This window comes from Rattus rattus, chromosome 17 (assembly GCF_011064425.1).
Source record: "Rattus rattus isolate New Zealand chromosome 17, Rrattus_CSIRO_v1, whole genome shotgun sequence".
NCBI classification, from domain to species: Eukaryota; Metazoa; Chordata; class Mammalia; order Rodentia; family Muridae; genus Rattus; species Rattus rattus.
In genome coordinates this window covers 12759396-12781885 of record NC_046170.1, presented here as the reverse complement: position 1 = coordinate 12781885, position 22490 = coordinate 12759396, and the positions used below count along the sequence as shown (strand labels likewise).

The window sequence follows — 22490 nt, the reverse complement described above, 5'->3', positions numbered from 1 at the left end:
TTCGTTTGCGAGAAAGAGGACGGGACCACGTGTCCAACAGCAGCTGAGGCGCGAAAGCTGGGAACCGGTGATTGCTCCATTGAAGTCCGCCAGAGCCGGGCTTGAGAGCAGTGCATGGTGCCCCGCGGAGAGCTGTGGAGAAGTCTTGGGCCTGCTGCCCTCCCTACAGGAGTTCTTCCAATTCTTTAGGTGAGCCAGGCCTCCATAACCTAGAGCGAGAGTGAGGGAGCCTTAACTATAGAAAGAGGATGGACCAGGGCGAGAGGTGAGGGTTTGGGCCCTCACATCCTATCCGTCCCGTAGAGCAACTGGTTCCTGTTACCCTCAGTATTTTCTGGGACCTGAACGACTTATTTCTCACTCTCTTTAAACTATTGTAGCAGAAAGTTGATAGTGCAAGTTACATGCTTGCCTTTTTGCTCCCATTAGAGGATGCCTTCCACAATATAGGATTCCAAGACAGACATCCACCTTGGACAACTTAACAGGTGGCAGTTAATACTAGAATATTCAGCTTGCCAGACTCACTCAGGAAGATATTTTCTCTCTCATGGGGGAAGGGGGGAATGTAGATTTTTTTTCCACAAAGTTTTCAATGTGACCATTTTTCGAGTATCAAATTTCAGGGGCTGACCTGTTGCTCATTGATAGATTCTACCTTGAGTCCCATTCCAGGACCAAAGAGGTGTGAAGAACAATAATCAGCTAGTTTTCTAATTTATGTTTTCTACTAGTTTTCCTAGTAACGTTTATGCTTGACTTTGTTGGTTTGGAGAGTAAATTGAGTAAAACCTGTTAGGATTGTGTGTCCTATTTTTAATTTTAAGCATAATTATTTAACCTTTTGAAAATTAAAGTTGGTCCTTTACTGCAGATATTTACTTTAATTACATCCATTTGTGTATGTATGTGTATGTACGTGGTACGTGTGTGTGTGTGTGTATGTGTGTGTGTGTGTGTGTGTGTGTGTGTGTGTGTGTGTGCACATGTATGGGTTAGCACATGTATGGTTAAAGATAACCAATGAGAGTCTGGTTTTGCCTACCCTGTGGATCCCAGGGATCATCCCTCCTGTGTTTGTGAGGGGTTTTGTTTGCTTGCTTGTTTTGAAACAGTCTTTCCTTTTATCTCCTCCTTCTCTCTTCCCCTCTCCCCTCTTTCTTTTCTGAAACTTTAAATGCAGCTCAGACTGGCTTCAAACTCATGACCCTTCTTCCACTCCCTTTCCTGCCTGAAGATTACAGACATGCACCATCATGCCCAGAATATTTCATTCTTTACATTTTTTAAACATGGATTGCTTCATGAATTTGTGTCTTATTCTTGTGAAAGAGCCGTGCTCATCCCCTCTGTATCATTCCTATTTTAGTATGTGTGCTGCTGATGCAAGCATATGGTCCAGAATATTTCTTAGAAGCCGATGTAACTAAAAATGCCCTATCTTATAGATGAAATATAAGGGAAAAAGACAAGCATGGAAAGTGAGAATACAAAGAATACACAAGGTGAGAAATCACGAATCATGACTTATATTAGTTTTATGTGTTTTATAGTTGTATAATTGTGGATATATTCACATGTGTATGTGGTATGTGTATATATATATATGTATATATAAAACATACTAATAACATCTAGAAAACAAAAGAATCATTCATCAACTTAATATATGTTCTATGACATTATTCTGAGAGGACACCAACAAACATCTACTTACCCCAGATAGGGAATTGCGAGCAGATCAAAGTTAAGGATACCACCAAATCCAATTGATAAGCCAGTGAGCTTCCTGGGGCTGCATACAAAGTATATGAATGAGGAGGAGTGACTTACAGAAGCAGAAATGACTCAAAGGCAGCTGTACCATTAGAGGCTTCCCCCAGCTCATGAAACCTGGGAAACTGGAACACACAGTATAACCTGCAAGCAGCTTAACAGGTTGGAAAGTACCCCTTTCGGGCAGCTCAGTTGTTCTGTCTCCTCCAAGCAGTTTAGTTGGTCTAAGCCTTTTTGAAACAATTCTTTTGGTCTGAGAGTGTTTCTCAGCAGTCCTTACCACTTATACACGAGGAGGGAGGGGACTAGCACATCAGATTAGTTTCAGGGACTTCCTTAAGCTTCTAGGTTGTCTACTTCCTAACTATTAAGAAGGCTTATCCTGGGTTTGTTTTGTTTGTTTGAGATGGGGTCTCTCAATGTAGTTTTGCCTGACCTTAAGCTGACTATGTAGACCAGGCTGGCTTTGAATTCACAAAAGTCCTTCGGCCTTTGCCTTGGGAGGCAAAATGCTGGGATTAAAGCTATGCAGCACCATCATAGGTCTTAATGAGCTTCCTTGCAAGATGGTATATAAACTTAAAGCAAAATAATATACCACAGCATACATTTGGACACCTGCTTTGTGCCTACTGTGAACAGACACCATGACCAAGGCAACTCTTATAAAGACAACATTTAATTGGGGCTGGCTTACAGGTTCAGAGGTCCAGGCAGCCATGGTACAAGAGGAGCTGTGGGCTCTACATCTTATTCCGAAGGCAAACAGGAGAAAACTCTTCCAGGCAGCTAGGACAAGGGTATTAAAACCTATGCCCACAGTGACACACCTACTCCAACAAGGCCACACCTCCTAATAGTGCTACTCCTTGGGCCAAGCACATACAAACTATCACAATGCCTATAATATAGTTTCTGACATCAGAAATTATGGGAAAGTCATGCTGATACTTAGAGTGGCAATGAGCTGGGTATGGTAGCTCATGCCTTTAATCCCAGGACTCATGATAGAGAGACAGGCCTATCTCTGAATACAAAGCCTGCCTAATTTACATATTTCTAGGCCAGCCAGGACTACATAGTGAGACCTACTAAATTTAAAATCCATATATTTTTTGCTAGGCCAGACATAGGACTACATAGATGAACATGTTTTTGTGTCTGTCTACAATGCAAAATTGGTTTTTATTTTGTGTCAGGCTCTCACTAGAAATAATAATCCCCAAAATCCATTATGATGCCTGGTTTATGTTGTGTATGGTTATGTTATGTAGAGCTTTGTAGTAGGCAAGGCCTTTACCAATTGAACTACATACTGCATCAATAACAGTAAGTTTAAAAGGTACAATGGCTTCATTGGCGTTTATTTGACATGGTGGCACTTTAATTTATCAATGCCTGAGGGTTCTTCATGCAGAAATGCAGATGAATATGTTTGTGTCTGTCTACAATGTCAAGATTGGTTTTTTATTTTGTGTCAGGCTCTCAGGTAGTCTAGGTTGGTCTCAAGTTCATTATATGGCACAGGATGACCTTAAATGTCTGATCTTCCTCTTTCCCAGTCCCCAGTGCTGGGATTGGAGGCATTTGCAGTGATACCTGGTTTATGTTGTGCTGGAGATTGAAACTAGAGCTTTGTGGTAGGCAAGCCCTTTACCAATTGAACTACATACTGCACCTCCACCATAAACACTAATTTAAAAATTTTATGTATATGGTATTTTGCTTGCAAGTATATTTGAACCACTTGCATACCTAGTATCTGCATAAGTTTGAAGGCTGCATCAGATCCTCTGACATAGTTGTAGACAGGTGTGAGCTGGTAAATAGTGCTGGGTTTGATCCCAGGGGATGAACACAAAATTGAATATCTGGTTTGAAAATATTTCCCTCTTGTGGAACACAATGTGAAACTCACAATGAACCAAGAAGTTTTTAAAATAGAAAAATTATTTCCTTCTAGATTGAGCTGCTTTTTTCATTCTGCATAGTATCTTGCAACATAAAGGTTTTAAATGTTAAGCCAGGCATTGTGATGCATACCTCTAAGACATGCCTTTGAGACAGAGGCAGGCAGTGAGTTAAGGTCTAGCCTGCCCTACATAGTGAGTTTCAGAGTGGCTAAAGCTACGTACTGAGGCCCTATCTCAAAACAAATTAACAAACACTCAAACAAAAAAATTAAATTTTAGGTCCATTTAGTCATTTTTTTAAACGATTTATTTATTTTAATGTATATGAGTATACTGTAGCTGTCCTCAGACACACCAGAAGAGAGCATCAGATTCCATTACAGATGGTTGTGAGCCACCATGTGGCTGCTGAGAATTGAACTCAGGACCTTCAGAAGGGCAGTCAGTGTTCCTAACCACTGAGCCATCTCTCCAGCCCCTTAATCATATTTTCTTTTATTGCTTTGTAGCTTTTGGTATTGTGTGCATTTTCTTCAGGAATTGAAGGAACTAGTTTACTCAGCCCAAAAGAGGTTAAATGAAGAGGAAATGTGACAATTGAATAGTTAGGGAGGTGCGTTGGCTAAGAGGAAAGAATGTGATAGGAAATCTTAAAAGACTGAGAAGGACCTGCTGAATGGAATGGAGGAGCATATCTTAAAATGTGCTGGAATTGAAAAGCACCGTGTCTTATTCAAAATTTTCTTTGGCATGTTATCAATGTGACGTTGATACCCAGATGATGTTGATAAGTACAATAATTATGAATAAATGTGGGATGTTGCCCAAAGCCAACTCAGTAATAACCTTTGTACTACATATTGTTCCAACAGATTATATCACAAATCGTTTAATTGAAACAAACTGCTAGGTGATTTTTTTTACAAATAGACTAAAGATTGATGTATCTCAGATTTTTGTAGTTATGCATCTTTTTATTTTTAAGTTTGCCCCTTGTAAATGTTAGTTCACGACACCTATGCCAAAGATGTCAAGATGGCTCAGCACATGCTGCCATGTCCGACAACCTAATTTAATCTCTGGGACCCACATGGTAGAAGAAAACTGATTCCTACATAGTATAGTCTGACCTCCACATGTGCCTCCTCATAAATAAATAAACAAGTAAATAAGTGAATAACAATAAAATACTGTTAAAGCCAAAACAAAAGAAATAAAAAACTTAAACAAAACAAAACAAACCAGGCAGTGATTTTTAATCCCAGCACTCAAGAGACAGAGGCAGGCAGATCTCTGAGTTTGAGGCCAGCCTGGTCTACACAGGGAGTCCCAGGTCAGCCAGGGCTACCCAGAGAACCCCTGTCTGGAAAAAAACAAAACAACCACAACAAAGGTATTCCAACACCTATATGTCATTTACATAATAAAAGGATTTTATTTTAGTTTGATAGGTTATCTTGACTGGTTTTCTTTCAAATATGAAATCCATTCTATTCCTTGGATAAACCAACTTGGTCCTGGTGCATTGTTAATATATTGTTGTATTCAGCTTACTAAAACATCTTATTAGATGTTTTATATGTACATGAAGGATGTTAGTCTATATAGTTTCCTTTGTTTCTAATGATTTTAGTGTTGATACAAGGGTAATGCCAACCTTAGAGTAAGTTGGGAAGCCAGGCATAGTGGTGTGCCCTGGTTACGGAAGAGGCTGAAGGCATGAGGATCTTAAGATTGAGATCGGCATGGAGTATAGTGAGACCTATTTTTTTAATTGGGAAATAACCTTTTAGATACTGTTTCTTCTTTAAATGTTTGGTGGAGTTGTCAAATGTAAACACCTGAAACTAGAGTTTTTGTTGTGGAAAGCTTTGTAACTAAGATTTCAGCTCCTTTCATAAACATAGTTTTATTCAGGTAATGTGTTCTTGTGTGGGCTTGGATGATTTCCATCTTTGAAAGCAATTTACTATTTTATCTAAGTCATTGAATCTGTATGAAGTTGTGCAAAATGCTATCTTCAGGTGATCTGAGGTGATTGAATCTGAGGTGATTGTTTAATTACAATGTCTCTTTCTATAGTTTAGGCTGGCCTGGAACTTACTATGTAGTCCTTGAATTTGTGGAAATCTTCTGCCTCAGCCTCCTAAATGCTAGGTTAATGGGCGTAAGCCATCATATCTGGCTCTTGTCTCAGCTGATACTGGTAATTTGTGTCTGTACTCATTTATCCAAATTAGTCTGGCTAGAGAAAGAGCAGTGTTATTGACCTTTTTAAAGAATTCTCTCTGTGTAATTTTCAAGTTTATTTTTATGCATATTGATATTTTGCTTGCATGTGTATCAGTGCATTCCTGATGCCCAGTGAGGTCAGAAAAGGGCGTTGGATTTCCTGGACTAGAGTTACAAACAGCTGTGAACTGTCACATGGGTGCTAGGAACTGAACCTGAGTCCTCTGAGGAACAGCCAGTGTTCTACACCACTGAGCATCTCTTGGGGCCCATTTTCTTCTATTTTTCTGTTTTACTGACTTCAGCTTTTTCCTTTATAGGTTTTTCCTTGCTTGCTTTGGGCTGAGTTTATGCTTTTTCTAGTTTCTTAAGGTAGAAGCTAAGGTCATTGATTTGAGAGCCATATTTTTTCTAACATGGGTATTTAGTACTATAAATTTCCTCATAAATACTTCTTCATTAGCATCCTCTAAGTTCTAATATATTATGAATTATTCAGTTCATTTAAAGTGCCTTTTAAGGATATCTTTATTAGATTATAAAGCAAATATATGCTTACTTCCTTAAAAAAGCAAGCATTTCAAAGGTGTACAATTATGAAATAGAATTTGAATTGTTGTTTAAAAGAAAACTTTGTTTTTAAAATAATAAATTTTCCTCCAGTAGAAATGAAGACTGACCTGAAGTTACTGTTGGAATGTCTGAAGTATCATATGGGCAACCCTTTGACACAAAAGGAAGTTTTGATCACTATTCATTCAGTTTGTAAACAAAATAGTAAGAAATAATAATTAACTTTATTCATATTCTATTTTTTCTCCTTTTTTCCCCTTTTCCTTTCTCTTTCCCTCCTTCTCTCCCTCTTCTCTGTGACGATGCTTGCCTCTATCTTCTCTCCCTTCCCTCTTTCTTTCCTCTCATCCATCAAGTAACCCAGGCTGGTGATAAGCTTGATCCTCCTGACAGCCTCACCAGCCCAGGACTGCGTGCCTGTGCCACCGCAGCCCACAGCCCCTCTGATTCCGGCTTTGTAGTACAGTAATATATATATATATATATGCATGGTGGCTTCTTGTATACTTAGTGTGTGTTATATTTATTCATTTGATTCTTTTATCCTTAGCAGAGTAAATATAATTTCTTGTTTTATTTGCAAATCTTACAGGTGATGCGGGTATTTATTTCCGGGAAATTGGTGGTTTGATGTTTATAATAGATCTTGCAAAGTCAAGTGAGCATAGCATGGTAAAAGAAGCAGCCTTATCAAAGATTAAAACAGAGACTGAAGGAACACCCATTCAGAGCCTGCCCCACATATGGCCCATACATATAGAGCCACCCAATTAGACAAGATGGATGAAGCAAAGAAGTGCAGACCGACAGGAGCCGGATGTAGATCGATCCTGAGCGACACAGCCAGAATACAGCAAATACAAAGGCGAATGCCAGCAGCAAACCACTGAACTGAGAACGGACCCCCGTTGAAGGAATCAGAGAAAGAACTGGAAGAGCTTGAAGGGGCTTGAGACCCCATATGTACAACAATGCCAAGCAACCAGAGCTTCCAGGGACTAAGCCACTACCTAAAGACTATACATGGACTGACCCTGGACTCTGACCTCGTAGGTAGCAATGAATATCCTAGTAAGAACCAGTGGAAGGGAAGCCCTTCCTTGAACCCCCAGTGAACTAGACTGTCGGGGGAGGCGGCAATGGGGAGGGTGGGGGGGAACACCCATAAGGAAGGGGGGGAGGAAGGGGATGTTTGCCGGAAATAACACTTTAAGAAATACTCAAGTTAATAAAAAAAAAAAAAAAAAACCCCAAAAAAAAACCATTAAAAAAAAAAAAAAAAAAAAGCCTTATTTTAGGATCTATTGGGAAGAAAATGGTAAAATATAAAATATTATTTTTATGTGCATGAAATGATTTTAAATAAATCTTTAAATTTTTTCTCTTTATTTAAAGGTGAATGTCCCTACACCTGGTTGACTCACATTATTTAGGGTTATTTTTGTTTGTTTCCTGTGGAGGTTTTTGGTGGTGTTTTTGGTTTTGTTTTAAGTCAAATTTGCTATACAGCACAGGGTGGCCTAAGTGCACAGTTGCCCTGGTTTGCTTCCAAAATATTGCTATTGCACCATTCCTCATGTTATTTTTGAGCTTTGAAAAGACTCTTACATCTTCAAAAAAGTTTTTTTTTAATATCATAAATATTGTTTGTCTCTCTGGTTTCCAAGCAGATATCTGAATTTTCTTAAGAAAATTTTCTTTTTTTCTCTTGCTTTGTGTTGTGGTAAAAATTAAAAAGGGGCTGAACCAGTTCCCACATGTACGGCAGTTGCACCCTTCACCAGTTCTGGCTCCATTGGGACATTGGAACTAGTGCTAATTTATCTCAACAGCTCCACGCTGCCTCCATCTACTTTCAGATCTGCTGTCTGAGAGCCATTCCAACATGGAACCCTGTCAGGGCGCCCCACCCCACCCCACCCCACCCTCACAGCTCTCTTGGCTGGTTTCCACCACGTCAGGCATACACATCCCAACTCTGTGGTGACCTGGTGCATCCGGCCACCATACACTCTCTTGAGCTCAATTAAGTCACCACATGAAAGAACACATCACACAATATCCTCTGATTCAATTGGTAAGATATAATTTGCCCATCTAGACACACAAAATCCTGTACACACCCATCCCTTAAGAATAGTCATAACAATCTGTAATAAGTGCAGAGAGGAATCTTAACATCCACTGCCATGTTCTCTCCACTCCCACTCCTCTGGCCTCCTCTGCCTCTCTAAAACTCTTCTCTCGCCTCATCCTTCCTTCTCGTCCAATGACAGGCCTCGTTCTGTCCTGTACCTGCCTTCCCCTTCATAATGACATCAACCTATAGCTTTGTTTTGTTTTTTTGTTTTTTGTTTTTTTTTCTCACTTGGCCTCTCTTTTCACTTGGGATGATTTTTGTTTGTTATTTGATTAGGATTTTATTGGCCGTTCTAGAGTATTTTAAACGTTTGGAGCTTAGACCAAGTCATTTTAACTTTAAGGTATTGCTGGGTTTGACAACTAACCAGAGCTCCCAGGGACTAAACCACTACCCAAAGAGTATCCATGGACTGACCCATGGCTCCAACTACATATGTAGCAGAGGATGGCCTTCTTGGGCAACAATGGAAGGAGAAGCCCTTGGTCCTGCCAGGGTTGGACCCCCAGTGTAGGGGAATGATGGGAAGCGGTGAAGGAGGGGTGGATGGGGAGGGGAACACCCTTATAGAAGAAGGGGAGGGGGATGGGATAGGGGGCTTATGTCCGGGAAACCGGGAAAGGGAATAACATTTGAAATGTAAATAAAAAAATATCCAATACAAAAAAAAAATTGCTGGTTTGGGACTGGGTAGATGGTTCAGTAGGTAAAGGTGCTTGCCAACAAGCCTGATGACCTGAATTTGATGCCTAGAACTCATATGATGGAAGGCGAGAACCAACTCCCATAAATTGCCCTCTTATCCACAAGAGTGCTATGGCATGTCTGCACATATGGGTGAGCACACACATGTGTATTTGCACATACAAATAAGTAAATAAATAAATGTAATTTTGAAATATGTTTTAAAATCTGCTACTTAAGCATGCACATCTTCTTAGATTTGACTGTTTCTAATACATGCCAGTTAAATGACCTCAAGTTTAGAAGCATCCTCGGTTTGACAACTTTTGTGTTTTGTTCAATGTAGTTTTGCAATGGTTTGTGCTAATATGTTAAAATGATATTGTATTTTGTGTTTCAGTTTACTGTCAGCAATCGTTGTGTACTTCAGAATTATTTCAAGATTTAACCTTGTTCTTAACTAATGATGATTCAAACACAAATTTGAAAAGAATGTCTGTCTATGTTCTTTTGGTTCTGGTGTCAAATAATAGTAAGTACATTCTCATGAATGCTTAAATACATTTTAATATATTTTTGGAATAGTCATCAATACTTTTAATCCAGTCATTTTTATATTAGTGCCTTTATTTCTTTAAAGATTTATTTATGTATTTTATGTATACAAGTACTTTGTCTGCATGTACATCTACACATCAGAAGACAGCATCAGGCAGTTGTGAGCTGCCATGTGGGTGCTGGGAATTGAACTCAGGACCTTCAGAAGAGCAATGACTGAACTGAGCCATCTCTCTCTAGCCCTGCCTTTATTTATTTACTTACTTATGTATTCATTTTTTGAGACAGTATTCACTATGTAGATGAGACTGGGTCTTGGACTCTGCTTCCCAAATGTATTAGTAACTTTTTATTTCATTGATATGTGAGAGATACTAGTTCTAAGGAAGAAATTAATAGTATATGCATTTTTTAAAGATTTATTTATTATATATATATATATATATACACACACACACTGTAGCTGTCTTCAGACACCAGAAGAGGGCATCAGATCCCATTACAGATGGTTGTGAGCCACCATGTGGTTGTTGGGATTTGAACTCAGGACCTCTGGAAGAGCAGTCAGTGCTCTTAACCACTAAGCCATCTCTCCAGCCCCAGTAGTATATACATTTAATCACAATATCCGTTAATTTTAACAAACAGTGAAGTGATTTGTACTACTTAATCTTTAGAAAGAAAAACAAGTACTCAATGAATGGGTTGACTTTTCAATGAATTGATTATTTTGTTACAAGGTTTACTATTTGTCCCCAATGGTTTTCATTTTGGAATAATTTTAAATTATTTAGATTAATTTTTAGATTAGTACATATACTTTATATATGTGTATAAATTATCAAGAGTTTATATAGTTAAAACTTCATGTGTGTACAAACATACATATGCAGGTGCACGTGTTTGTGCTTGACGTAGAAGCTGGAGGTTGGATGCCTTCCTCAATCAGTTTCTTCATTTGTTTTGCCTTTTGAGGCAGAGTCACTTACTGAGTCTGAAGCTTGGCAGTCTGGCTAGCCTGGCTTAGGGTGAGCCCCGGATCAGACTGGGGTCAGACATAAGCCTCTGCACCTGACTCTTCTTCATTTTTCACACAGCGCTGGGGATCGAGCACAAGCCCTTAGGCTGCCACTTTACTGGCTGAGCCATCTCCCCAGTCCTCCATGTTTTAAAATCTTGCTTCCTTTAACTCTTGTAATTGTTAGCTAATTGAATTACTTCTAGATTTTTTTGTGTGCAGCTTTGGAAAATCTGAAAAAGATTTGCAGTTTTTCTAGTTTAGAGATCTTCTTCATATTGTAACAGAACTATAACTTAGAATAAGCAGTTTGTAATTTTTAGAGGAAAACTGAATGTTGTAAGTTGCTAAGCATAGTGTATTTTCTATAGGAAAGCTGCTGTAGTATTTTTAAAAGAAATTAAAAATGTGTGTGTATGGATGTTTTGCCTACATGTATGTCTATGCACCATGTGCCTGCCTGGTACCCATAGAGGCCATAGGAGGGCATCAGATCCTCTGGAACTAGAATTGCAGATGGTTGTAAGCCACCATGTGGGTGCTGGGAATTGATCCCAGGTCCTCTGGAAGAACAGGAAATGCTCTTTCTTAACTGCCAACTCATCTCTCCAGCCCCTTGATTATAGGTTTTTTTCCTACTGTAATTCTGTATACTCCAGAATACTTTGAAGTACCTTAAAAGCTAATTAAGATACCATTTAAGTGTCTTAATTTGTATAAAATTATTTTTAAATAAAAGTCATGTTCATGTAATGTGGCTCTTTTTTTTTTAAGGAATGGACAAACTCTTGTGAGAGAAATGGGTTGTATTGAAATTCTGTCAGAGATGTTCAAGTAAGTAAATAAAATGTCTTATTAGTCATTGCTTAGGACATTAGAAAATTTATGGAAATTCATTACCTTTTCTTTTTAACCCAATAGGACAGTTCTTTCCAATTATGAGTTGAACTTGTCAGATAATAATGATTTCCAGAGTTATCTGTTATGGTCTTCAGTGTGCAGTACTCTGTGTGAGTGTGTCAACAATCCTCAAAATGGTAATTATTTCAACAGTATAAATCCAAATATAAAAACAAATCGTGACTGATATTTTGCAAAAAACAGATTAAAATATGGTTGTTAATCCTCCTTTCAGATGAGAATCAACTACTTTGTTGTTCACTTTTTCCATATGTAAATGAATGGCTAATGAATTGCATGAAACCTGAGATAATTCGACCTATATGTTCATTTATTGGACTTACTCTTACAAATAATAGTAAGTATTCATTATTTTCTAGATTATATATTAGAAACATATTTCAAAGCATAACAAAAGTCTACTGAATTCAGTTGAGTTTGGTGCTTCTAATTTGGACCATTTTGGATAGGATATTCAAAATGCTGGGAGTCAAACTCAGGTCTGCTGGAAGGATAACCAGTTTTCTTAACCGCTCAGCCATCTTTCCAGTCCTCACTCATGATCTTACCAGAGCTGTGTGTTTGTATAATGTATATGAGTGCTCTGCTGCATGTACACCTATGCCAGAAGAGGGCACCAGATGCCGTTACAGATGGTTGTGTGGGTGCTGGGAATTGAACTCAGGAGCTCTGGAAGAGTGCTCTTATCTGTTGAGCCATGTCTCCAGCCGCATTATCATAACTTAGTAAAATTATAGTAGAATCAGTTTTATATTGTGCAGTTAGAAAATTCTAATGACTTGGACAAATTCTTTAAAATATAGGAGTTACTAGAACTTTAAAATGTAGATAATTTGAATATTCCTCTATCTGGAATGTCTATTTATTCTCTTGTTTTCTTTATTTTTGAAGGATTTTTAAAAAATGAATATTTGCCTGTATGTCTGTATGTGCAGTGCCCTTGGAACTAGAGTTATAGGCCATCGTGACCTACCATGTGGGTTCTTGAAACTGAGCCAAGGTCCCCTTCCTTCAAGAGGAGAGAGTGGACTTAACCAAAGAACCATCTCTCCAGTCCCAAGTTTGTTATTTTTTCAAGACAGGGTTTTGTGTATCTCAGTCTGGCCTTGGTCTTGTTGTGTAGCAGAGCTGGCTTTGAACTGGTTCTTTCTCTTCCTGAGATGACAGTTGTGTGCCATTACACCTGACTCCACAGTTCCATATCAAATAGAACTCACAAATGAAAGCTTTTATAGACACAGGAGAATATCACAGCCTGATGGTTTTACTGGTGAATTCCAACAAACAGGTCAGGAAAAAAACCCTGAAAAATTCTATATAAATTATTCCTAAAAACAAAAGTAAAAGAAACACTTCTGAATATATCCTGTAAAGCTAGCATTATACCCAAGTCAAAAAAGGCATTTCAATAAAATTATAAGTCTATTATGAGCATAGGTATAAAATACTATCTCTTTGTCTGAGACAGAGCCTCATGTGATCTGTGTAGTTGAGGATAAGCTCGACTCCTGACCTTGCTGCCTCTTCTCCCAGATGCTGTAATTACAGATCTGTGCCATCATCCTGCTTGACTTATCTGGGGCTGGGAGTTAAACTCACTGCTTTGTATATGTTACACAAGTATGCTGACTAATGCTGAGTTACATTCCCAGCCCTAGATACAAAAATATGTAACAAAATATTTACAAATCAAATTAGGATGATGCCACCAATTCCAGTCTGTCCTGGACTACATGGCAAATTACAGGCCAGTCTGAGTTCAAAAGAGTTTTGTAAATATTTAACCATATGGAGAAAGGATAATATGTTATGACCAAGTGACCTATCTCATAGAAGTGCATGATTTGTTTAACATTGTAAAACCATAATCACATGCTAGAAAAAAGAGGAAATACTTTCCTTTTAGAGGAAAAGTATTATGCATGATGTAACATGTCTTCATAACAATAGCTATTTTTAAAAATTATTTTTTGTCTTTTTAAAATATTTTTCATTTATTTTATGTATATGAGTACACACCTGCATGCTAGAAGAGGGTATCAGATCCCATTGCAGATGGCGGGTATTGAACTCAGGGCCTCTAGAAGAGAAGACAGTGCTTCTAACCACTGAGCCATCTCCTCAGCACTATAATAAGAACAGTTGGCATCTTTATTTCAATCACAATTAGTTGGGAGCAGGGTCACTCAGTGTCTTAAATGAGGACTTTCTCATCCTGGGGCACCAGTCTTGGGGGCCCAAAATTAGCATTAGAGTACAAGCAGTATTAGGCCAACTGTAAGCAGTATTACTTCAAGAACATAACAAAATAAATAGTATTTCTACATGCCCCAACAAATTATTGGAAACATAAAACTATCATTTGTGTCTCTTTATGTATGTTGCGGGCATGTACTCATATATGCACATGTGGCTTCAGGTACACTTCCCTGTACATTCCAACGTGGAGGTCAAGGAGTAACTTTGGGTATTTTCCTCTATCACTCTCTTCCATATCTTTTGTTTTTTTTTTTTTTTTCCTTTTTTTTTTTTTTTTTTTGGAGCTGGGGACCGAACCCAGGGCCTTGCGCTTCCTAGGCAAGCGCTCTACCACTGAGCTAAATCCCAACCCTCTTCCATATCTTTTGAGACAAAGTCTTTTCACTGAAACTAGAGCTGGCTGTTTCACCTAGACTTGCTGGTCAAAGGCTGAAATCTGCCTTTGTTTCCCTAGCACTTGGGGTATAGGCACACATCTTAAGTATGTTGTCACTGTGATCCAGTTGATTGATAGAGCAAAATATTGCAACGTTTCAGAATTAATATGTAAGTCATGGATGCATGATGTTTGTGGATAGGTTTTAACATTTACTTTATGTAGATGTGTATGATTGCTTGTCTATATATGACTATGTCCATGCCAGCACCCACAGAGTCCAGAAAGAGTTAGACTAAATGAGACCTCATCTCAAAAAATAAAAACTAAACTTTGAAAACCACAAACAAACAAAAACAAAACCTACCTTTTAGAAAAATATAATTAAAAATACTTTGTAGTGAAGAAGCTATTTTGTAGTCACCATAATGCTGAAAATGTTGCTTAAAATGTTGTCCTTAAAACTAGGATGGCCCAGCAAGTAAAGGCTCTCACCGTCAAGCCTGACTGTCTGGGTTTGATGCCCAGGATTTGTGCAAGTTGAAAAACATGTTTCCACTCGAAATGTACATAAGAAATACTCAAGTTAATTAAAAAAAAAAAAAAAAAAAAAAAGAAAAACATGTTCCAAAAGTTGTGCTCTAACCTCCACATATTGCTGTAGTATTTGTATGCACATGCACATGAATAAGTAAATTTAAAAATTTTTTAAATTTTAAATGAAGTTTTTTAAGGGCCATGAAGTCAATGAGTAAAGGTGCTTGCCGAAAACTGACCCCACAAGTTGTTCTCTGACTTGCATATGCACTCCACTGCATGCAGTTTCTACTTTCCATAAGAATAAATAAAAAGTAATCCCATATAAATAAAAAACATTATTTTTGTTGCATTGTATAATATTTTAGTCCCTTTCTCAGATAGTAGCACAAACCTCTACTTCCAGCACTGGTAGAAGCAGAGAAATCAGTCTTAGCAACATAAGGAGTTCAGTGTACCCTGTACATGAGGCTGTTTCAAAAATCAAAGATAACTAAATAATTAATATAAACACAAAATATGTTTAGAAAGGGTCAGTGGATAGAGATGTAAATGAAAATGTTGTATGTATACGTTTCTGATTTCAGTCCCACCAAATAAATAAGTGAGCTGTGTTAAATTCTGGATGTGATATTATTTTAGGCAGATATCTCTTTTATTTACAATATAATTAATTTTTGCTTTTAATCATCCTGCATTTAAATCATCATCCTCAGAACTAGACTAACCTAGGAAAAAGTTTTGTGGCAGGATTTTAGCTACCAGCCTCATATCTCTTGGTCACGAGCCTGTTTGTAGGATAGAAGCTGTAGAGAGACTGACTTCAGATCCTTTCTTACCAACATTTTCAAGCTGGAGCATGGTGACATGGGCCTAGAACATCACTTGGGAAGAAGCAGCACTTGGGGAGAATCTTGAATGTATAGCCAGCTGGGCTAAATATTGAGACTGTCTAAAATATAAACTTATATATACATAATATATGAACATCATTTTTATATATATCTGTTATTGAATCTTTGCTCAATTATATGTTGGAATTTTGTGCTTGAAGAAGCAAAACACAGGTGTAAATAAAAGGCGTACATGGCAGGGCATGATGGCATACTCCGCTAATCCCAGCACTTGTTAGGCAGAGGCAGGAGGATGTCTATGAGTTCAGGGCCAGCCTGGTCTATATAGTGAGTTTCAGGATGGACAGCCAGGAATACATAGAAGAAACCCTGTTTCTCAAAAAAACAAACAAACAAATAAAATTGTCTGTGGTTTTGAAACAGTGAGGCACAATGTTATTTGTAGAGCAAAGCAGTCTGAGTTAGGAGTTATGCTAGAGTTTATAAAATAGGCAACTTGCTGATCAGAATACCAAGATAAAGGGATGAATCTGTTCTTTCATTGTTGTTATGTTGAGTTAGGATCCTGCTGTAAGTTCAGGCTGCAGCTCACTATCTTTTGCCTCGGCCTCCACAGTCCTAAGACAATAGGAGTAGAGCACTTTTCCATTCCCTAACCCTACTGAATTTACTCTTTATGGTCCTACTGAAAGACCAGTTTATTAGTTAGGAAGGGCACTTTATTCACAGTAAAGAACAGGCCAGTTCTCAGAAGTGAAATGAAAGATTTCCTACACAAAGCAAAGCACTGTCTTACTGTACTGTGTCAAGGGGAGTGTTACTATTTGTGTGTATGTGCACATAAATAGACAAAAGTTGAACTTTTAATTCCTTAATTTTAGAGAGTTTCAGTACTTGAAAAGCCAAGTAAAATGTATTTAATTTAAAATGGTGGAACAGTACACCTATTGTCTTTGAAATAGTAATAGTTTTGCTATTTTATTTCTTAAGCACATGTTCAGAACTGCTTTGTGTCTTCCGGTGGACTGGATGTTTTGTCTCAAGTTCTTGTGCGGCTGGAGTCTGATTCACACAGTACTTTTTCCAGTGCTAAGCTTGCAGTGGTAGTGACAAAGACCATGGATGCATGCATTACTGATAACTGTGAGTGAAAATGCGTAGTCAATTTCCTATAATCGAACTTCGTTTGAGCTGAGCATGGTGGATGTTGAAGTACTACATTAAGTGCTATTGTGGGCAAAATTTCTGGCTTCTTAGAAATGGAAAGGATGCATATCTAAGTCTGACTTTAGATCCAATGAGAGAATCAAAATAAGATCCTCTTATTCGTCAATCATTATTTCACTTAAAAAGTTGTCTTATCTAGATGTAGTGCGTGCTATGGAGAAAACACAATGAGACCTTGTCTTTAAAAGAAAAGCAACCTTAATAAAAATTTTAGAGGATTAAATCAAAAGGCATTGAGATATCAGGAATGGAAAACTCAATTTATAAAATTTGGGGGATTATGTAAATAATTGAATTTGAGCAGGGGAGGTGGTTCAGGAGTTAAGAGCTCTGGCTACTTTTTCAGAGGACCTAAATTTTGTTCCCAGCACCCAAGTTAGACAGCTCACGACCACCTGTTACTCCAGCTCCAGGGATCCAACACTTCTGGCTTCTGCAGGCACATGGCATATACTTATATAGAGACACATACATAAAACTCAAAAAATTGGGGTTGGGGATTTAGCTCAGTGGTAGAGCACTTGCCTAGTAAGCGCAAGACCCTGGGTTCGGTCCTCAGCTCTGAAAAAAAAAAAAACTCAAAAAATTAAAATATGCCTTTATGTGACAATCTACCCAGTGCATGAATGCATGAATGAGCAGCAGAACTAGAACCACGGACACATCTGTTTCTCCTTTGTATAAACACTTAGAATGGTAGTCTGTAAATTCTTATAAAAAGAAAGTCTTTACATTTACAAACAACCGAAAAAGTAGATGGCTGGGTTTTTAAAGATGTGTTTTATGTATATGAGTGTTTTACCTTAATGTTTTTATGTATACCATGTGTGTGCCTAGTGGCCATAGAAACCACAAGAAAACTTGGAATTGGAGTTACAGGTGACTAAGCTACGATGTCAGTGCTAGGAACTGAATCTGAGTTTCCTTCTATAAGACCAGCAAGTTCTCTCTCTCTTTTTTTTTTTTTTTTCTTTTCTATTTTTCGGAGCTGGGGACCGAACCCAGGGCCTTGCGCTTGCTAGGCAAGCACACTACCACTGAGCTAAATCCCCAACCCCCAGCAAGTTCTCTTAACGACTGAGCCATCTCTCCAGCTCCTAGAGGCCTACTTAATAAACAGTTACTGAGTACCTCCTGCATGTTCAGATTTGGAGATAAAAAAGTTGTTGAGATGTATCCTTTGACCCATGAGGTGTATCAGCAGGTAGAGGTTCCTGCAGCCAAGCCTGACAACCTGTGTTCAGTTCTGGGACACATGTGGTGAAATGAGGAACCTGACTCATGGATTAAGTTGTCCTCACCTGCATGTTTGTACCATGGCACATGTACAACTGCACACACAAGCACAATAAGTAAAGTAAAATAAATTTTAATGATATATAGTTCCTTGAGTAATCCATAACCTTTGAATATCGTTCATACCAGTATTATTAGACTCTGGATGAACTCTTTTGAAAGCCCTATAAAGGCCATGCAGGGTAGTGCACACCTATGAACCCAGCATTTAGGAAGTAGAGGTAGAAGAATCAGTGTTCAGGTTTAATAATAACTTAATAACTTAATAATAACTGCTTAATAATAACTTTTAAAGCCAGCCTAAGTGGTTTAAGACCCTTTCTCAAACAATCAAAAATAAAATAAATTTATACCTTACGAAGAAAAGTATAGCTTAACATAACCTCCTTGATTCTTGTCCCTTTTTTTTTTTTTTTTCCTATTTATTTTTTTTTTTTAGAGCTAGGGACCGAACCCAGGGCCTTGCGCTTACTAGGCAAGCGCTCTACCACTGAGCCAAATCCCCAACCAATCTCCTTGATTCTTATCACAGTTTATCATAGGTTTATATGTCCTTTAGTGCATCGTTAATATCAGTAGCATCTTAGCCAGATAAGAGAACATTTTGATCTTAAGCACGGTCTGATTATCTAGCAATGTCCTTACTGTCCAGTATAGATATATAAGGTAAGAGTACATATATTCAGCTTTTAGGACTATAGAATTAGTTCATATTTACAGCTCATGCAAAGCAACTAAACAACTTGAAAACATTTTTTAAAAAGCACATAAAGGGTGCTTAGTCATGATGGCACATACCTTTAATTTCAGCACTGGGAAGGCAGAGACAGGTGGATTTCTGTGAGTTTAAGGCCAGCCTGATTACATAGAGAGTTCCAGGTCAGTCAGGACTACATGGAGAAACCTTGTCTCAAAAGAACAAGAAAAGAATATATAATGAGGACTATAATAAGTCATCATTATCTTGTAATATATTTATTTAAATTAATATAATATGTTGGCTTCTACATAACATTTATATATTAGATATTATATAGGCCTATGATATTCTTCCTAAATAAGCTCTGAAAACATTTCATATATGTATACTTAGAAATCTTAAATTTGTAATTATTTTTTTCCTATATTAAACTAGCAGCTGCTTTTGCAGTGATATTATCTAAATACCACATCGTTTCTACACTTATGGCATTACTGCTACATGAAAGTCTTGATTCAGGAGAAAAATTCAGCATCATACTTGCCATTGGTCACTGCACAGAGGATTGTGGTGAGTATTAATTAAGTGTGTGTATTAAAACAGAGGGTGGACAATCACAGAAAAACACACATGGTATGCACTCATTGATAAGTGGATATTAGCCCAAATGCTTGAATTATCCTAGATGCACAGAACACATAAAACTCAAGAAGGATGACCAAAATGTGAATGCTTCACTCCTTCTTTAAAAGGGGAACAAGAATACCCTTGGGAGGGAATAAGGAGGCAAAGTTTAGAACAGAGGCAGAAGGAACACCCATTCAGAGCCTGCCCCACATGTGGCCCATACATATACAGCCATCCAATTAGATAAGATGGATGAAGCAAAGAAGTGCAGGCCAACAGGAACCGGATGTAGATCTCTCCTGAGAGACACAGCCAGAATACAGCAAATACATAGGCGAATGCCAGCAGCAAACCACTGATCTGAGAACAGGACCCCTGTTGAAGGAATCAGAGAAAGAACTGGAAGAGCTTGAAGGGGCTCGAGACTCCATATGAACAACAATGCCAACCAACCAGAGCTTCCAGGGACTAAGCCACTACCCAAAGACTATACATGGACACACCCTGTACTTCAACCTCATAGGTAGCAATGAATAGCCTAGTAAGAGCACCAGTGGAAGGGGAAGCCCTTGGTGGGATGTTGGCCCGGAAACTGGGAAGGGGAATAACAATCGAAATGTAAATAAGAAATACTCAAGTTAATAAAGATTAAAAAAAAAACCCAGAGGGTGGAAATATGTTTTTGCTTCTTTCCCATTTTAAAATCCAGCTTTCCTTCAAGTCATTTAAGCTCCTTATTTTCTTTCTTATACTCTATTTGGTTAGTCACTGAAGCTCCTTGTCTCTCTCCAGTTTCAGTCTTCTCACCATGTCACTATACAAATCTAATCCTGTTATCTCTCACCGAAAACCTTGAAGGGTCAGCTCTTCTCACCTTCAGTTAAAACTTGAAAGGTTTGCTTTCCTCTTTCTGTGTCCATCCCAGTCTCCTGTAACCCACTCCTTCCTACAGTCTCCACTCCGCTCTAACCGTCTCCCTCCTTGCCTCACTTTCCCGCTTCTAGTCCTCCCTTCTCTCTCGTTTCTTCTGCTCTCTTCCCTTGGTTTTTGCTTCCTTTACTAGTTTCTCTACTCTCCTTTCTCCTAACCTTTATGAATGTTATTGTTTGTGTGTATGCATAAGTGTCTCTCTGGGGAACCACAGAAGCCAGAAGAGGAGGATAGCAGATCCCCTAGAACCTGGTTACAGGTGGTTGTGAACCACTTGACTGGGTGTTGGAAACCAAACTTGGGACCTCTGCAAGAGCAGCCAAGTGCTCTTATTCAGAGTCATCTCTCCAGCCCCACTCTTGGTCTTTAAAAAAAAAAACAAATGAGAGCTATTTACTTACTGGTATGAGGTTTGGCCTGTTGTGCCTACATTTTAGAAATCATTTTCTTTTAGAATGTGGCTATTGGTTAGAAATCATTTATGAGACTTATATAGTTTATCTAAGCAGGTTACCACCTAAATCAAAAACACTTTTAAAATTCTTTATTTTAAAGTTTGAAATATCATAATTATCATAGTAATGAATCATTACCTTATACATATGCTTTATCAAAAATATCCGCCATTTTAATTTTTGATATTTTTACAGAGAAAAATCAGTATGAACTTTTGAAAAACAATGGACTTCCAATGATGATACAAGCCTTAGTTGAATTTAAGAATGAAGACCTAAACAAAGCTGCCACTTACGTGCTTCTCAACTGCAAAAAAATTAGTAAGTTTACCATGACTTAGGAAAATCTTAACTGGCCGGGTGTGGTGGTCACACCTTTATCTACCCTTGGGCTAGCCTTGCAGAGCTCAATCTTGCAGAGGTCAATCTTGCAGAGGCAGATCTCTATGAGATTTAGGCCAGTGGCATCTACATAGGGAGTGCCATGTCAGCCAATGCTACATGGTAAGACTTTTATCTAAAACAAATAAATCCAAAATATCAGCTGTCCGGTATATTGACACACATTTGTGATTTCAGGACCAGAGGCAGATCTTTTTGAGTTACATAGTAAGATCCTGTTCTGAAGAAAAAGGAAAGAAAATAACCAAAGTTGCTAAAGAGAAATTTATATTTGCTCCAGTGAGCCAAGCTTTTTCACTTCTTGGTTATGTTTTCAGGCTTGGAAAGAGCATGTATCATTTGGAAATGACTCTTAGGATGTTGTCAGCATACTCATGCCTATGTTGAGGAGAACATGCAGATAGTAGCAGCTGAGAGAATTTACTGTTTTATGCTTTGTGATTTATTTCTAAATCATAAGGTACATTTGCTCATTTATGCAAATACTGAGGTTTTTGTTATATGCTGAGTACCATGCAAGGCATTGGGATTGAGATACAGTTATAAGGAAGCTGTGTACCTGTAAGTCTAAGTAAAGTAAGCCTAGTCAAGTAAAGAAATAGTAATTCTAAAAGCCGAGACTTTAAAAAAAAAAAAAAAAGGGAAAAAAAAGGATAGGGAATTTAGCTCAGTGGTAGAACGCTTGCCTAGCAACCTCAAGGCCTGGGTTCGGTCCCCAGCTCCGGGGGAAAAAAAAAAAAAGCCGAGTCTTGGTATTATTATAAATTGGCATAAAGACTGTGAGGGAATAGATTGTGGATATGTGGAAACTTATAAGCAAAGCTGTCGGATCCAGATTTAAAGTAGTAAAGGTTTTGGGAGAAAGAATCCAAAGTCACAGAATGAAAGTAATTCTTGAACAAAGATCTGAATTGCTATGGGCAAATATCTTAGGCCTAAGCCACAGGTCTTAGCTTAGGAAGGAGCCTGGCACGGAGAACTGATGAACAGTCTAGCTGGAGCCCAGAGAGCT

At 38.1% G+C, this 22490-nt stretch overlaps 1 protein-coding gene and 1 non-coding gene across 2 annotated transcripts in view; one reads left to right on the top strand and one right to left on the bottom strand.

Annotated features, from left to right (window-relative positions):
* Window positions 1-1220: 1220 nt before the first annotated feature.
* Window positions 1221-22490, top strand: part of Terb1 (telomere repeat binding bouquet formation protein 1) — a 53527-nt gene continuing 32257 nt past the window's right edge. Inside the window, exons 1-10 of the mRNA XM_032887981.1 lie at window positions 1221-1505; window positions 6588-6698; window positions 7087-7208; window positions 9712-9854; window positions 11669-11728; window positions 11816-11931; window positions 12030-12152; window positions 16832-16984; window positions 19500-19634; window positions 21272-21397. Of these exons, the coding sequence (XP_032743872.1) occupies window positions 1475-1505; window positions 6588-6698; window positions 7087-7208; window positions 9712-9854; window positions 11669-11728; window positions 11816-11931; window positions 12030-12152; window positions 16832-16984; window positions 19500-19634; window positions 21272-21397 (1120 nt within the window). The 5' untranslated portion in view covers window positions 1221-1474. The remainder of the gene's footprint in view (window positions 1506-6587; window positions 6699-7086; window positions 7209-9711; window positions 9855-11668; window positions 11729-11815; window positions 11932-12029; window positions 12153-16831; window positions 16985-19499; window positions 19635-21271; window positions 21398-22490) is intronic.
* Window positions 1287-1393, bottom strand: LOC116886793. The gene has a single exon (XR_004386184.1). It is a non-coding gene; the product is annotated as a U6 spliceosomal RNA (small nuclear RNA).